Source organism: Cricetulus griseus, chromosome 2 (genome assembly GCF_003668045.3).
Source record: "Cricetulus griseus strain 17A/GY chromosome 2, alternate assembly CriGri-PICRH-1.0, whole genome shotgun sequence".
Taxonomy (NCBI): domain Eukaryota; kingdom Metazoa; phylum Chordata; class Mammalia; order Rodentia; family Cricetidae; genus Cricetulus; species Cricetulus griseus.
The window spans coordinates 291,676,548-291,694,244 of NC_048595.1; the positions used below are offsets into that span (position 1 = coordinate 291,676,548).

General features: G+C 45.7%; 1 protein-coding gene across 2 annotated transcripts; it reads right to left on the reverse strand.

Annotated features, from left to right (window-relative positions):
• Positions 1-910: 910 nt before the first annotated feature.
• On the reverse strand, positions 911-17,414 carry CUNH6orf118 (chromosome unknown C6orf118 homolog). 2 transcript variants are annotated; one of them, XM_035440443.1, is made up of 9 exons: positions 12,941-17,414; positions 11,999-12,121; positions 10,579-10,638; positions 7,814-7,938; positions 5,612-5,670; positions 4,878-5,059; positions 3,831-3,884; positions 3,256-3,317; positions 911-1,291 (listed from the first exon to the last, which is right to left on the reverse strand). In XM_035440443.1, the coding sequence occupies exons 1-9, from the start codon at positions 13,385-13,387 to the stop codon at positions 1,216-1,218; spliced, it is 1,188 nt and encodes a 395-aa protein (XP_035296334.1). In that variant the 5' UTR covers positions 13,388-17,414; the 3' UTR covers positions 911-1,215. The 2 variants fall into 2 exon arrangements, with proteins under 2 accessions (XP_035296334.1, XP_035296335.1); XM_035440444.1 differs by lacking the exon at positions 3,831-3,884.
• Positions 17,415-17,697: the final 283 nt, after the last annotated feature.

Consider the following 17,697-nt stretch of genomic DNA (forward strand, 5'->3'; position numbering starts at 1 on the left):
GACTCTGCAGACTTGCCTACAGGCAATCTGATGGGGCTAACTCCTCAGTTGAGATTCTGTCTTACACGTATGTTAGGCTTGTGTTGACAAAAACAAACAATACACTACCCCCCCCCCCCCGTGAGTGTGTGTGTGTGTGTGCACATGTGCACGCGTGCTCGCTCATGTGTATATCTATCTATCTCTGTCTCTCTGTCCATCTTTCTCTATCTCTCCCTCTCTCCGCCCTCCTCTTTCCCTCCCTCTCTCACTTTCAGACTTTACCATTCACATTCAATCCTCAGACCCTTCCTATGGATGGTCACAGGAATTAAGGTCATTCCCACACCCCATGCTTCTACTAGCACACACCCAAAGAAATGAGAAGAAATCCTTAGTGTTCAAAACCATCATAAATGACTGAGGTATATGCCAGCCACCGTGCAAACATTCTCACAAGGAGCAAATATGATTTAGTTGAATGGGTATTAATTCAGGTACTACTGTTACTGTTTGAATTGAAACACACACACACACACACACACACAGACACACACACACACACACACACACACACACACACACACACACATACACACACACACACACACAAGCTCCTGTTTGAGGCACTTGTCTCCAGGTGGTGGCAAGTGTTTGGGGGAGGCTATGGAACCTGCCTGGCAGGTACTAGAAATGGGCTGTGGAGGGTTATAGGTAGCTCCTCTTTCCCATCATGCACTCTGCTGGTGTGAACTGTCTCCAGGTCAGCACTGCTGTGAACTATCTCCATCACGTGCTGCTTCTATGGAGAACTAAGCTGCCCGACCGTGAGGGGCCTGAAACCCCTGAGACCATGAGTCGAATCAAACTTCCCTGGCCTGGAGTTATTTCTGTCAGGCCATCTGGCCACAGCAATAAGCAGGTGATGATCAGGGGTGTGAGACATTTATTGTATTAAATGCACTTTAGATAGGGCTGGTCTACATCACGGCAGAGTTAAATCTTCATTCTTGATAAATATTCAAAGTGATTTGTGAAGCAGAAAGCTGCTGAATAAAAGATGAAGGACCAGGGCGCACATAAAGTAGTCAAACAAATCACACGAAGCATGCATCTATCAACACACTGAGGAGGCTGCAAATCCTACACTAATGTTATTAGCAGGAGAGTGGGAACAAAAGAAACATCTCCATTGTCCTATCCAGGTGGTGGACTTGGAAGTGAAGACTCCCTGTGTCATTTTCCAAAAATTCGAGAGTCGTCTTCTTCATCTTCTAAATCTGTATATTCTTTCATGAGATCCCACAGAACCCTTGAAAGAGACCAGAAATAAATGCAAAGGATTAGAAGAAAAATATATACACTGGGGAGAAAAGAACAAGTCCCAGTAAGCATCCAATTTAGGACACATTTACCCAAACAGATGAAATTGCAATCAACAAGTTTTGTTTTTAGTAGTTTTGTTATCAATGCTTTGGCCTTGAATGGCATGGGGCTTCTCTGTTATCTGAGGGGTACCTCCTACAGCATCTTCCGGGCTAACAATACTGTGCAGATGCCGTACCTTCTAGCACATACATTAGCCAGACTGGAGAAGTAGCTTCCCAGCTGGGGCTGTGCAACCCTTACTGATGGGGAATGTACTGTGTATGTTTATCTTATTGATTGTTAAATAAAATACTGTTTGGACAATGAGACAGCAAGTAGATGGGACTAGGAGTCAGAGAGGATTCTGGGAAATGTAGTAGAGAAGTGCTGATCCAGGCAGGAAATGACATAGCAAGGAGACTCATATTTAAGTGAAGGAGAAACAGGAAGGGCCCCTTTTCCTGTTCGCCTCCTCCAGCGGCAGGATGTGAGCCACCGACAAGGAGGGACGCCAATAAGGCATCCGATAAGTTTTATAAAATATATAGATTTATGATAATTGAGACTGAGCTAACAGATGAGAATCCTAGTCATTGGCCAAGCAGCATTTGTACCTAATACAAGTTTCTATGTATTCATTTGGGCCTAACATGGGCTGGCGGCTGGCGTAAAGCTCACACGTGGCGGTGGGGCTCAGCGGCTTTTGGTGGAAAGATTTATTGTGACACCTTACTATCCTTTGCTGACTTCCAGTGTGATATAAGGAGCTGAGAGAGCGATCCAGGCTCTCAACACACATTCCTCTACCACATGAGAGGGAAAGTGTGGCCTCTGTTTTCTGTCCTTCTCTACAACTGCAGGCTAATGCTAGCCAGAGACCTGTGTGAGGAAGTCCCTGAAAAGGGCCATCTTTCTACACCAGACAAAATAAATGAATAAGCCTCAGAGAGAAAGCGACTGCCTGTTTGTCCTTTGCCTTGGAACACAGACCCGATGCCGAAAAACAGCCACAGTGGGACCCCATGAAGAAACCCACAATTCATAGGAAGTGAGGAAGTAGGGCTACTGAGCCCAGGCCATGGTGCACATGTGGAGGTCAGAGGACAACTTGTGGGGGTCAGTATCAAACTCAAGTTAATCAGCTTAAGGGACAAGTACATTTGCCCTTTGAGCCCCCTCACTGGGCCCCATTTACTTTTTAAATTGCAAGTTTAGATGTGTATGGGGTTTCTTCAAGTTTTCACCACAATTAAAATCCTTGCAATTTGAGCAAAGAATGCCACCCGAAGCCACAGGCTACCCACATATTCCTGGTCTCTACCCCTGAGAATTTACCCCAATCCTTTAGCTTCTTCTGATGGAAATGTTTGTATATTGGTAGAGAGAATGTACCTGTTGATGTCTAGATCTGCAACTGGTCACACAAGACAATGCACGAGTGTTGACAGCCAGCACTCATAAGGGCTGTCAAAGCATGAATGGCATCACTCCAGCTTTTTTTACCACAGTATCTGCCATAGGGCTGGGGAGATGTCTCAGTGGGCAGAGCACATGCCATGCAAATGTAAGGGCCAGAGTTCATATGCCCAGAACCCATGTAAATGCCAGATGGGCATGGAGGCAACCTGCCTGCCATCCCAACACTCAGAAGGTGGAGACAGGATCCCTAGGGTAAGCTGCCTAATGAGACCAATCATATCAGTGAGCTCTGGGTTTGGATGAGAGACTCTGCCTCAATGAATAAGACTGAGAGAAAATGAGAAAGAATCCCCACGTTAACCCAGGCCTCCATGTGCACATGAGGGCACGTCCACACCTGCACACACGTGTGCCCACAGATATGTAAAAGCACGTCCATGCACACACACCACATACATACATATTGTAGAATACAGTATCGATGCTTACTGCCTCTCTTCTTCTTCCATCTTACTCTTTTTTACGAGCTGCTTGACATGGTTGTCGATAGCCTGCAGGGATTTAAAAATCCTTCAGTCATCTAGAGCACCACGATCTTGGTTATGTATAATGACAATAAGAATGGAATCAGAATTGGTGGCTCTGTCGGGTACAGACAGCACTCCAACCACACCATGCACAGCTCAGAGGCACACACAGCCCAGGTGTGTTACCTCTCCTTGTCTGACTATTGTCTGAGTGCATTTAAAGTGTTCCACTTCTTGTTGCTGGCTGGCTGTATTGTTCATTGTTCTGCATGGTGAGGTGTGTGGGTGAGTTAGAGGAGCAGTTATCCTTGGAATTCTCCGTCATCACAATGTAGAGTGTTTTCACTAAGGTGCTTGCTTAGGAGAGTCCAGCTCCAGGCTGAGGTCTGCACAGCCAGACTCAGCTAACCCAGAAGAAAGCTATTCCACACAAAGAAAGCAAGTGTTTCTATGTGACTTACAACACAGGCAAGCAGACACTTTGGGAGATGTTTCTATAGATAAACAACTGGTTTGCATATTAAAAAGACATCTTACTTTTATTTTCTTCCTTAAGATTCTGTTTGCTGTTTCCAATTTTATAGTTTCATTCTGAAAGCAAATGGTTTTAAAAGGGAATTTTAAAGGAAATGGCAAAGACTTTCTATTTATGAAATTAAAATAGTGTTATGAGACTGGGGTGGTCATAAGTTTAAGCATGCTCAGTACACATCACTTTAAAATAGACATTTACTCCTGTCAGGGAAGCAGGTAGACTAACTACGGATCTTCACTTCTCCCTCTGTACCCACAAATCCAACACCCACAGTCTCATCCCCATCTCTGTCACACACCACTTGAAGCAGCCTCATCCCCCTCTATTTCTGTCTCTGTCTGTCTCTCTTACACACACACACACACACACACACACACACACACACACACACACACACACACTACCCTACTCATCTCCAGAGGCTCACACAGACCTTCCCCTCCTCTAGAGGCCCAGAGTTTCCAGTACTCATGTCAGGCAGCTCACAACCACCTCTAATTCCAGCTCCAGGGAATACAACACCTCTCCCAGCCTGCCTTTGTAAGCACCTGTACACACAACATGAGTGCAAAGGGTGCACAAGCTTGAACTTCCAGGTGGCTGTACTGAACAGTTACAGGAACAGAGGTATAATACTGTGTTTGGTTGAGAACTTACATACCCACCCATGGTTTAGAGCAACGCCACCCTACTATGCACTTTGTAATTCTTATTGTGCATTAAAAAACAACAACGAAACAAACAAAGAAAAACAGCACCGCTAAAATACATGGAACTAGCCACAAGAGGCCCTATTATGTCACATTTCACACAAGCTGTGAGCAGTATCTGCATGTGCCAAGCTCTCACCAGGCCCCACAGACTCATGTCACCTTTGTTCTTGTTTTAGCTGAGCCTCCATAGCTCTATGAAACCACATACACCTTTTGAAGTAAAAGCACATTTTGGACTAAGCTTCATTGGATTTTTACCCTGTCACAGGATCAAACTGTTTTGAGGACATCTTTAAGCAAAACAAATGTAACTATTCACACAGATAATGTACATACCTCTACACTTTTAATCCCATTCTCTGTGATATCCGACACTCTGGAATGCACCATTGTTTCCTTAATGTGTTTTTCAAGTGCTTTAATTTCATCCCATTTTTCCATGATTTCACATCTCCTCTTCTCAACCTTCTCAATCAGGGTGAGTTTGTCCTCATCATTTCTGCTTCTATGAAAAGATTCTGGAAGTAGTTTTGAAAGCGGTTACTATGTTTATTATCTCAACAGTGTTATGTGTAAGGATGTCATCTAAGTTACATATAATGATTATATACATATATATATATATATATAATATATACATATATATAAAACTGTAGTGTAACTCAAGCATATTAATAAAAATTAACTGTTCCAAGGAAATGGGGTATTCCTCTCCATGTAGTCACATAATCTGTAAATACCAGTGGATGCCTAGTTTTGCAGATTCCAGGCTAGGTAGAAAGGGACAGTTGTGAATGATGGCCAGACTCTCTTCCAAGTTAGCTTTCTTATTGCACATGCTGGTAAGAAACTACATGAAAATGATGGAGGGGACAGTGCCCTGGGGAGACCCAATTGAACACCACACAGTTTGGTTCAGGGTTAAGGAGAGTCTGCCAAAGACTGAGGAATTTAGTGCTGAAATGTGAACAGAAATTAGGTAGGCATATGGTGAGGGAGGGAAAGGAGGTGGATTGAGACACTTAGAGAAGATACTAGAAGGACAGCAGGTGACTCTGGAAGGCACTCACCTGATTTTTCTTTAGCAGATTGCAACAACACGCTCTCTGACTCCAGTTCATTTCTGAGTCTAAAAATCAATAGGAAAGCAGTCACCAAACAGCAAGCCTTGGTTGGGCCTTGTTGATTCTGTCCATTTTATAACACAAGCCGTGTGTGTGTGTGTGTGTGTGTGTGTGTGTGTGTGTGTGTGTGTGTGTGTGTGTGCATGAGTGTGAACACACTTGTGTAATCCAGAGTGAATGTGCTGTAGCATGCATACCTGTGGAGGTCTGGGATGGATGTCAAGCATCCTCCTCAATCGCTCTCTACCTTATACTTTTGAGACAGGGTCTCTCACTTGAACCCAAAGCTAAGCACTTGGCTTGTCTAGCTAGCCAGATTCCCTGGAGGATCATCTGCCTCCACCTCCTACAAGTTATGTAATTTTTGTTTGGTTGCTTCATCATATGGACCACACACATAGTGTGTACCCACAGGGAATACTGCAGTGACTCCTCGGTCAGTGTTATCCCCTGAGCATAGCACATAGGCTCAGAGCCCAAGCTAGACACATGCTGCATGACACTCTGAAGCAGGTCCTGTCCCCGCCCACTCCCCACTCCTATCTAAATCTGACACCAAGTATAACACAGTCTACAAGGATTCATTCCTTCTACTGTCCTTGAAGGATGTGTTGCTTCTTCTCTGGGATTCATAACTAGCAAATTTCCATTATTTTATGGCTTGTCTGGGTTACCTCTCCTTGTCTGACAGGGCCACACACCTGGACCTAGTCAGAGCCTCTAAGGGAGTGACTATCTTCATGGAAAGAAGTTGACACAGATCAGACTATATATGTTATACTACAAATGTTTAAAAGCTGTCTGTGAGGGACACATGGCTACAGGTGGCACTTATACATTAGGCCTAACCCTGAAGAATTATCTGCAAGGCACACATGATTATCCACAGCCAATCCTCCATGTCCTTGGGGAAGGCAGGAGCTTATGGTAGCCATGCCATGAGAAAACTTTGGACCAAACTACAGTGAAAGACAATAGCTTTCTCTCTCTGCTAACATTGATAGCAAAGTCATTTTTTTGCTTCTGAGGCCTTTTTTGTTGTGTTGGTTCAGAATTGCTATAGTCTATAGCGTTTTGTGTGTTAATCCTTACAAATAACATGCTCTGCCCAAGGATGACTTCACTCTGTACAACTGCTTAGAATGTTTCTTGGTTAGGGTTTCCATTGCTGTGAAAAGACACTATGGCCATGGCAACTCTTATTAAGGAAAAACATTTAATAGGGGCTTACAGTTTCAGAGATTTAGGCCATTTTCACCATGGTGTAACACGGTGGCATGCAGGAAGACATGGTGCTGGAGAAGTAGACGAGTGTCATACATCTTGACTTGCAGGCAAGAGGAAGTAGTCTGTCTCACTGGGAATGGCTTGAGCACATATGAGACCTCAAAACCCACCTCCACAGTGACACACTTCCTGTAACAACACCACATCTACTCCAACAAGGCCACACCTCCTAATAGTGTCACTCTCTTTGTGGGCTATTTTCTTTCAAACCACCACAGAGAGGTTACAGGATCTTCTCAGTTAATAAAATCAGAAGGCTCTCTCTGGCCCTGCTACCCTCGGTTCCATCAGTAAGTCCTCAAGGAGGGTCCTTCAAAGACCTCTAAGAGGCTTGCCATGAGGTACTGTATTTGGTCCAGCACCATAGTCATACATGCAGTTGTTTGTGGATGAGGTCAGGTTAACAGGACAACATTGGTACACTTACTACGCCATATATAACAACAAAGCAGAAAATTGAAGGTAACTGCTCTGTAGGAAGGTAAGGCCTACCAGACTGAGAGATGAACCAACCTGGAGTTTGACAGTTGCTGTCAGTAAGCCTGATCCTGTCCACCAATGAGGGGCTACCACACAATTCTGCCTGAGGCTCTAGCAACAGGAGCTGTCAGGGGTCCTGATCCGGACTGTGCAAGGTCAACAGATCAGAACACCTGGGTGCTGGAAGAGTATGTAAGTTTGTATCTGTTCCTAAATAAAGGAATCTGTTTTTCCTTTCACCTGACTTCAGATGTCTGCATCGTTGACTTCTTACCCCCTCCCCCGAGGGAGCCCTTAGGACAGAGCAACACTGTTCATCACAGTATTATCTTGTTAAGTATGGATGGAAACTTAACCAGAATCATGCCCTTGGTGCCTTACCTGTTATTGTGCTGCAGGGCGGCCACAGCAGCCTGTTGGAGCTTCCTCAGCCTCTCCCTGGCTTGGTCAATGTCTGTGCTGTGCACAGGGCTCTTCTCCAACCCCTTGACTTCAGCCAGTAGCCGCTGCCAGGAACAAGGCACACAAAGGGTAAGATGATCAGATAGACTGTAGGGTTCTCTGGTCTGTTACTCATGTATGGCCCAAGTGTACTGGGGTAAAGTGTAAATTCCAACAAAAATGAGAGCATGGGTGGGGGAGGCTGGAGGGAGGAGGAAAATAATTTCTGAATAAATTAATTTTCACAATAGTTCAAGATTTTATCTTCCTAAGGATTCTTTTTTATTTAAATTAGAAACAAGCTTATTTTACATGTCAATACCAGTTCCCTCTCACTCCCTTCCTCCTCCACCCCTCACTGACCCCCTATCCCAACCCCTTTCTGCTCCCCAGGGAGGATGAAGCCTTCCATAGGAGATCTTCAAAGTCTGTCATATCATTTAGACCAGGGCCTAGACCCTCCCCTGTGTGTCTAGGCTGAGAGAGTATCCCTCTATGTGGAGAAGGCTCCCAAAGTCCATTTGTGTACTAGGGATAAATACTGATCCACTACCAGTGGCCCCATAGATTGTCCAGACCTCCAAACTGACTTCCTCCTTTAGGAAGTCTGGAACAGTCATATGCTGGTTTCCCAGCTATCAGTCTGGGGTCCATGAACACTCCTTGTTCGAGTCAGCTGTTTCTGTGTGTTTCTCCAGCCTGGTCTTAACCCCTTTACTCTTCACTCCTCCCCCTCTCTGCCACTGGATTCCAGAATTCAGCTCAGTGTTGAGCTGTGGGTGTCTGCGTCTGCTTCCATCAGCTACAGGATGAAGGTACTAGGATGGCATATAAAGTAGTCATCAATCTCATTATCGGAGAAGGGCATTTAATGTACCCTCTCAACTATTGCTTAGATTGTTAGTTGGGGTCAACCTTGTAGATCTCTGGACATTTCCCTAGTGCCAGAATTCCCTTTAAACCTATAATGGCTCCCTCTATGATGCTATCTCTTTTCTTGCTCGCCTCTATTCTTCCCCTGACTAGATCTTCCTGTTCTCTCATGGCAGGGTCTTTAGTTGTTTCCTTGTGGAGCTGAGTTGGGGAAACAAAGAATAAAGGGCTAGGTACATCATCATCAAATATGTGATAGACAATCTAAATCACCAGTCTTTATGTGGACACAAAGACAGTGGAGCTCATGCTGGGTGACAAGGTCCTTCGCCCCATTAGGTGGTCATCTGGCCTTCAGGAATTTCGGAAAGACAGAGCCCTGGAAACCTGCCAGTTCCCTCTTTTGGGGTTTGATTGAGATGTGGGCATGGGTTTTGCTTTTGTGCTCCATCTCCGAGTAAGGAACAGAGTGACTGCAGGCACTGCCCAGTCCTGATTGTTGATTGATTGATTGATTGATTGATTGATTGATTTAATCTTTATGTGTATGCATGTTTTGTCTGCATGTATGTTGTTTCACCACATGCATGCTTAAAGCCTGTGGAGGTCAGAACAGAGTGTTAGATCCCCTGGCACTGGAGTTACAGATGTTTGTGAATCACCATGCAAGTGCTAGGTACCAAACCTGAGTCCGCTGCAAGATAAACCAGTGCTCCTAACTGCTGAGCTGTCTCTCCAGACCCTCAAAATTTATTATTACACAACATGGAAAGTCTCAGAACACAGAATGCAATGCCCACAGGTGGTGTTTTATTAAGATCTAATTGAGAACTGGCTTTGAATGCTATAGTATATATATACATACATACATACACACACACACACACACACACACACACACACACACACACACACACACATATATATATATATATATATATATAAGAAATTGCATTTTCGATTCACAAGATAGTTAGTAATTTCAAGGTGCCAGCTTCTTGAGCTTTTGGAGCTGTCACTCCCATGGGACACTTCTTACTAGAACAACACATGCCGCCCCAGTAATCCTACAGAGACCAGTGGGAAAGCTCTCCTCAGTTCCATGAGGAGACAGTGATCTGTGTTGTGGCCTAGGTACACCCGCTGTGGCAATCTACCCACTCAGGGTAACAATAGGTGCTATTTTCTGATAATCACTGCAATACCATTTATGTCCCTAGTCATGTGTGGTGGCTGTGGTTAGGGAATGACCCAGTGCTGTATTAATGTACAGGAAAGATCTTCACTCATATACTTTAGCTTGATATAAAGATCATCCCTTTAAAAATGCACCAGTTATTTTTCCTGACAGAGTGTAGATGGAGTTTCTGTCCCACGTGGTCCTGCAGCCATTCAGCCCCAAATAAACACACTGGCACTTATAATAATTATAAACTGTTTTGCCAATGGCTCAGGCTTCTTATTGGCTAGCTCTCTCTTAATTATTAACCCATTTCTATTGATCTAAGTATTTCTACATGGTCTTATCTTCCTGGAGAATGCCCGGGGCCTCTTGCTCCCTTAACAGCTACATGGCATCTCTCTGATAGCCCCTGTTTGGGTCTTCTCCCCAAAATTCTCCTTGTTTGGTAGCCCCATCCATACTTCCTACCTGGCTACTGAGCAATCAGTGTTTTATTTGTCAACCAATAAGAGAAACATATATACAGAAGGGTATCCCCCATCAACAGAGGAACAAATGGGGCTTCCCAGGTTGAGAGCATCCTACTGCTCCTGAAAGAGGAAACCATGAGCATACAGACTTGCTCTGTGCCTTTCCTGGTGGTTATTACCTTATACTGTGCTGTGGGCTGTGAGTCTAGAAGAGCCGCCATGTAGAGTTCATATTCATCCTGTGCAAAAGCAAACAAAAAACAAAACAATGTCACTAGATGCCAGATATAAGGGCTTGTGTATGGGGTGGGGTACATGAATGTGTACATATATGTGCACAGGAGCCCACATGTGCACACAAGGGTCAGAGTTGACATCAGGCATCTTCTTCTATCTCTGCCTACCTTGGGCTTGCTCACTGATTGGCTAGACCTGCTGGCCAGCAAGTCTGGGATCCTCCTGTGTCTCTGCCTTGCCCCAGCACTGAATTCAGATACATATCACAACACAGAGATTTTATGTGGGTGCTGAGGTTTGAAACTCAAGTCCTGCAAGCACTTTGCCCACTGAGTTATGCACCCAGCCCCAAGGATTATTTTTTGCATGCATAAACACCTTAGGTATTAAGGGTGTCAGTTAAAACCACTTGTAACGTGAAGTGTATAAACTGTCCCAGCAATGTGCTAAAATGCACACACGCACAAATTTATAACATTGAATTGACGTTGAATCCTAGTTTGACTACCAGCTACTGATCAGTTCAAGATGCTGTGGGAAAATACCTTGACACACATCCAACAATTTTATCCCCTGCCGCATGTAGTTCTGAGACCTGCTGAGGGGGGGTGGCAAGGGCCCTCCTGGGAGACAAGCAGCCCATGACATCATGACCCTCCCCTGGTCATTAGGGAAATCAGAGCACAGCACAGGCTTTGTGTTGGTTGAGATTGAGAATTGCCTCTCCCCCAGGTATTTGAACATGTGGGCCTGAGTTGGTGGTACCTTGAGGAAGGTTATAGAGCCTTTAGTTGGTGACACCTTGCTGAAGTGAATGAGCCACTGGAGGCAGACTTTAAATTTGTATAGCCTGGTTCTACTTCTTGCTACCTCTCTCCACTTCCTGTGCACAGATGAAAATGTGATCAGCCAGCTTCCTGCTTCTGCCGAAGCTGGAAGACTTCCCACTGTGATGGACTCTCTCCCTCTGGAACTACAGGCAAAAATAAAGACTTTCTTCCCTATCTTGATTGACATTTTGGATGTTTTCTCACAGCAACAGAGAGTTCACACAGGCTTTAAGCAACTTAACTTCTCATAACTTCTAAGTGCCTAGCTCTGAAAGTGTATATGCCTAGCTACTCTGAACTTGGAATTGGGACACTTAGGTGGGAAGCCCCAGATCTAAGCAGCACGTTAACTCTGCCTGCTTCACATGGCTCACACGACTGACAGGACAGGAAGCAGAATCTCTTGAGTCTCTGACTGATGACTTCCTCTGTGGAACAGGGACTGTGTCAGTGCTGTGAGAACTGAGATCTCTCATGTACGCACTTCTCCTGTGTAGTTCTCATCCATTCTGAGGGGAATGTGCATCTTTACCTTAACCTCCTTCAGGAGGTCCCCAAAGATCAAAGAGCTGTTGCAAATATCCTCAAAGATTTCCCCAAAGACCTGCAGCCTGTTGAACTGCTGAGGGTTGCAGGTGCATATCTTCTCAAGCTCCTAGAAGCAAGACACCGAGTCAGCCCCTGAAGGGGGTTGGGTCCCCATGTTCCTCCTAAAACAGTTGGTCCTTCTGAGGGATCAGTTGGAAAAGGCAACCCAGATGCTGGGCTCTGCAGTGCGGGTGGCAAATGAGGGAGCCTCTGACTGCCTTCCACAGTTGCTAAGAGCCTGGTCACTCCTATGTATTTGCTTCTGTCTCTTTTTCTTTGTCCACCCCTGCTTCCTGTACTCAGAGTTCATCCTCTGACCCCAACCTCCATCCCCCCCCACACACACACTTAAAACCCTTCCCTTTCTCACAGTATTCTCGGGGTTCTGGCTCTCTGACACACAGGTGCTGTTTTCTCCCCTCCCCTGAATTCTTGCTCACTCATGGTATGCTGCCCTAGTCAGTAAGGTTCCCTCTCAGCCCGCAGTCAGTCCACACATATCTCAGCTCCCACCTGCATGCCCCCTCCATTGCTAACCCAATGTCACCTCTCTTGCATTATCGCTCTCGCCCAGGCTCTCCTTGCCCCATCTTCTATGAGAGGTAAGGTGGACATTCTTTTGTATCCCGGACACAGTATTTCCAAAGCTGTCCCCATACATCACTGAATACTGTTGATCATGGGTTCACCTGCAACCTACCCTTGTCAAATGTCACCTTTCTCCCCATCACCTCAATTCTTATCTGCCATGCTAGGTATTAAGGGCACCAGCAACTTGGCTGCATTCTGCCTAGACAAGTAACCGAGGTACCTCAGGTTGAGTGTGGGCACATGAGAATCTCTGAACTTCAGCCCCATGTTGAGAGCATCATACTATTCCCCTTACCTCCTTCAGTTTCTTCTCGTGATTCACGGCCACCTTGCTCCCTGTGAAATCGTTCTTCGGGACATCTTCCTTTGCCAACACTTCTTTTTGGAAACTCAGGAACTTCTTGTATCTGTCAGCTTTTGTTATACCAGCTAAATAGGAGCTGACATACTGATACACATCCCTGCCTGAGGCAGGCCTGGAACACTGGCGGCTGGATGCCACCTCTGGGTATTTGAGCACTTTCATCAGGGGCAGGCTGAGCTCTTCCTTCCTGTGTCTTCCCAGATAAATCTCATGTCTTTCCCTTATTTCATCCTCGTCCTCCTCTGGGAACTTCGAAACCTCTTTGGAATCAGGGGAAGTGGCCAACTGTGGGTTCAAATACCTGAACAGTGGTGTGTTGAGAGTGTAGTCAGGTTGCAGAGCTGTGTTGATTGTGAAATAAGCCCACGCATCTCTCATCTCTTCTGTCTGTTCGTCTCTGGACACAGAGAATGGGAAGGCCTTGGTTCGCTTCCTTGGCCTGTTTGCATTGCGCCAGTGCTTGGCAATGGCCTTGGTTGGCTTGTAGAGCTTGTTGGGGTTCAGGTACCCAGAGGTGTAGACATAGACATCATCTCTGTGGACCTTCTGGAGTCGGTTCAGGAGCTCCCTCAGGTTGCAGAGAGTCTTAACTCCAGGTGTCTCACAGTGATTCCACTTCAGATAAACTGCTCAGAAGAGAAAACACAACTGTGAGCTCACCCCCTGTGCCCATGGGAAAGCAGCCCTGTTGCATGCCTGTCCTAGAAAAGAGTGGTCTTCAAAGAGGATGAGAAAATAGCACCCAGCTCTGTCCTTACAAGTCAAACACATCTGTGGTCATCTCAGGTGTAGCCGTGGGCACACCCCAGGTGCTCTTATAGGCATAGAACTCACAACCCTTCAAGGGCAACATGCTGGGTGGTTCTAATTGTCAGTGTGACACAACAGAATCACCTGTGAAGGGTATCTTAAGAAGGGATGGTTCAGATCAGGCTCATTTTGAGGGCATATTTGTCCCAGGTTGTTTTCATGACCTTAACCGATACAAGAAAAACCAGCCCACTACAGGGAACACCATTCCCCACTCTTGGTGGCTCAGACTTTGTAGGCACTGAGGAAGCACAAGGAGCATGAAACACGTGTGCATTTCTTCTCCTCTGCTCTTGACTGTAGGTATGTTGTGACTAGCTGTTTGAAGTTCCTGCCCCCTTACTTTCAGAGGTGTTGCCCGGAACTGTAAGCCCAGAAAACCCTTTAGCCCTTAAACTTGTTTTTGTCAGGGTATTGTTATTTCAGTAAATGAAATGAAAGGAGGATTGACAACCAGGAAGTACACGAGGTGCTTTAACTTGACACACAGTTGCTTACAGTAGAAGCAAAACTCCCAGAAGGCAAATTTTACATGTGATTCCAATTTTTCTTGTTAAGGATGAAAAGTCACCTTTAAAAAGCACTTCATAAGACATGCCAGGGAGTAAACACGGGCTACTTATTTGATTCTTCCGGACTGGTACCAAAGCAGTGTTTCTCAACCTGTGAGTTGTGACCCCTAGGAGTAGAATGACTTTCACGGGGGCCGCCTAAGACCATCAGAAAACACAGATATTTACATTACGACTCTTAACAGTAGCAAAATTACAGTTATGAAGTAGCAAAGAAAATAATTTTATGGTTGGGGTTCACCCCAACATGAGGAGCTTTATTCAAGGGTCACAGCATCAGTAAGGTTGAGAACCACTGGGCTAGATAATGTCAAGAAGGTCCATGCACCCAGCCCCTAGTGACTGGCCAGCTCTTCTTGTTTTCCTCTCCCATGACTATGTTGACAGGTTCTGCTCCTTGTGCCTTGGTGGGAGGACTCTGAGAATCCAATCTAAGACACCATGCCCTGGGGAGCCCCCAGGATCACTGGGGAGGCTTGGACTCCAAACAGTCCTAAGTATATGGATGCTGACCTGTCACCTCATCTCTCTGAACTAGCATTCTCCCTCTGAATATAAGGCTAATCACCTCACATAATACGGTTAGTAAACAGTCCTCCAACAGTCCCTTCTCTTGTTTAATGTCCCCTAATAAATATTCAAGTAGGACCAGGTGCAGATCTGCAAGGCTACACTTTCTACCATGAGAGCAGAGTCCAAAGATGTCTATAAAGCCAGAGGCACAATCTTCTAGGAAGGTCCTGGGAAATAAATGTCCAAACATCACCCATCAGCAAGGTTGGGGTCTCTCTTGTCCCCACAGCCATAGAGATTCAGGCTCCAGGTAGTGGGTCAGGCCTGCCTTAGACTTGAGGGGCTTCAGTCTAAGCAGGCCAGGATGGACCTATAGCCATCACTTGTCATAGCTGGGAGTCCTCTGTAAGCAGTTGCATGACCATCGAGAGGAGTGTCTGGCTCTCTGGCTAACCTGACTAGGCACAACTGAGACTGTATCAGTTAGCCTCTGATGCCCCCAAGGAACATCTGCAGTGGAGCCAGCATCCACTCACTGTCCTTCCCATCAGTGGGTGTGGATATGGGGGTTTGCTGGGCACTGGGCCTTCAGACTTGTAACCTACTTGGTGCCACCACCTCTACCAACTTTCCATGAGTGACCTCTGCCTCTGGATATTGGTGTCGTCACCAGAAAGGTTTTAACTTTCAAAACCACTTCTGAGAAACGGTGGCCTTTCCCGGGCAGTCAAGCACCAACTAAGCCAGGCAAACACAAAAAGGGAGGCAGACAACTTACAATTGGGCTCCAGATCCTTGGCCATCACGCTTCTTGTCACCAGCTTCAAGCCAAGGCTGCAGTTGCCATGGGAGTGATAAACATTCTTAGCCCCTCCCCCGCGATGGTGTTCTGGGGGCCCGCCACAGGGTGGCAGGATGGCCAGAATCTCCTATCTCTCCTCTGCCAGGCCTGTGGGTATTGCCTGGGAGCACCAGAGGGAGGCTCACTAGCTTCACTTTTCAAAACAAAACATTCTTTGGGATTTGAAAGCATCTAGCATTGACTTATTACAGATCCTGGGGACAAAAGGTAGCTCAGCCCTGTGCTGTCCCCAGTGAATGTGTCCCTGCCTAGAGTACACCAAAGTGACAGGTAATGCCAGGCTACGGTGTTACTGCATAAGTGATTGAGTCGCCGGTGGAGACTCTAGAGTTCTGGTGACTTGCCAAGGCTGAGCCGAGAAGGAAGAACTCCAATTTGCACACCTCTGCAATTTTTTTTTTCTCTACCCAGAAAAAATTCATCCAAGTCATGGCTTATGTCAGCACAGTCATTCTACCCCTTACATGACAAAATCAGAATGTCAAGGGTTGAATACATGTGGGGTCTTAAGAATACAGCGAAAACCCTACTCCTTCCTATTGTTTAATATTCCATCAAAGTGGTTGAAGGAGAAGTATATTTGATTATTATCTGTGTGACACACTGACCTGTCTTAAACTAAATTGGGCTTTTCTGGAAACAAAACCCTGGTTTACTCATGTTGTTCTGTGTTCTCCCTCTACATGATGCTGGTGTGTGTGTGTGGGGGGGGCTCTCTGAAGGCTGGAAGATGGAAGGACCAGACACACCTGGGTCTTCCCAGGGAGGAGCCTCAAGAGCAGCAATGTATCCACATGTGCTGTGGAAAGCCAGGGAGAGCAGAATTGTTGCTGGCCCCTGATGACCACAGAGCCAGCACTGTGGGAAAATGATTGGGTTAATATTTTTCAACTGTCAAAATTTGGTGCATAAGGGAACTAACAACTTTTCTGTAATGCAAGGCTGAAACCCAGGTCATCAAAGACAAATTCCCTACCACTGAGCCACACTCCATAGCCACACACCCCTAGCCCAGCTAGTGGCAGAGTGGTGGTATGTGGGGTGTGCGTGTAGGGAACCACAGAGAAAAGCCAGCCTCTGCCAGTTGAGAGGGTGGGCGGGAGTCTAGATGCTACCGCCAAGAGCAACTTCAGGAGGAAGGGACAACTCTCAGGTCACACTCTATCCCTGCCAGAAGTTGGAGCTCAAGTAGGGATGGAACCTGGAGGTTGGAGCTGATGCAGAGGCCCTGGAGGAGTGTTACTTGCTGGCTTGCTCTCTGTGACTTGATCTGCCTGATTTATTATACACCCAGGACTACCTGCCCAGTGATGATATGGCCCATAGTGGGTTGGACCCTCCTACATCTATCACTAACCAAGAAAATGCCTGCCCCACAGGCTTGCCTGTAAGCCAATTATTAAAGAATTTTCCAAGTTGAGGCTGCTCTCCTCAGAAACTCTGGCTTGTGTCAAGTCACCACAAAACCAACAAGCACAAACCTTGACGTGATGGAAGAGTAGGCTTAACATTTATACCAAGAGGCTGTCCTCTGGCTCCTCTTGACAGAGACAGAGAGCATTTCACAGGCTGCATTGGGGGCAGGCAAGTGTCTGTGGGAAGAAGATCTGGCTGCCACCTATGGGTAGCCTCTCAGAGTGTCTGCCGTCTTACCCACAAACGAGAGAGCAAACTTGAGAGATGGTATTTTAAAAACTTTGTATTCAATTATTCACACCAAAGAATATCCATTAAAATTATGAACATTTCTAAATATATTTCATGTATCATACATATATATATACTTTATATGTATAATTACATATCCACAAAAGATTCCTTACTGCTTTAAGCATATGAGTAGAACAAAGATAGAGATTTTGCAATGTTAACACCCATATTTGCATATATACTGGCTGATTGAATTATGAATTTATTTACACCTTGTCTGA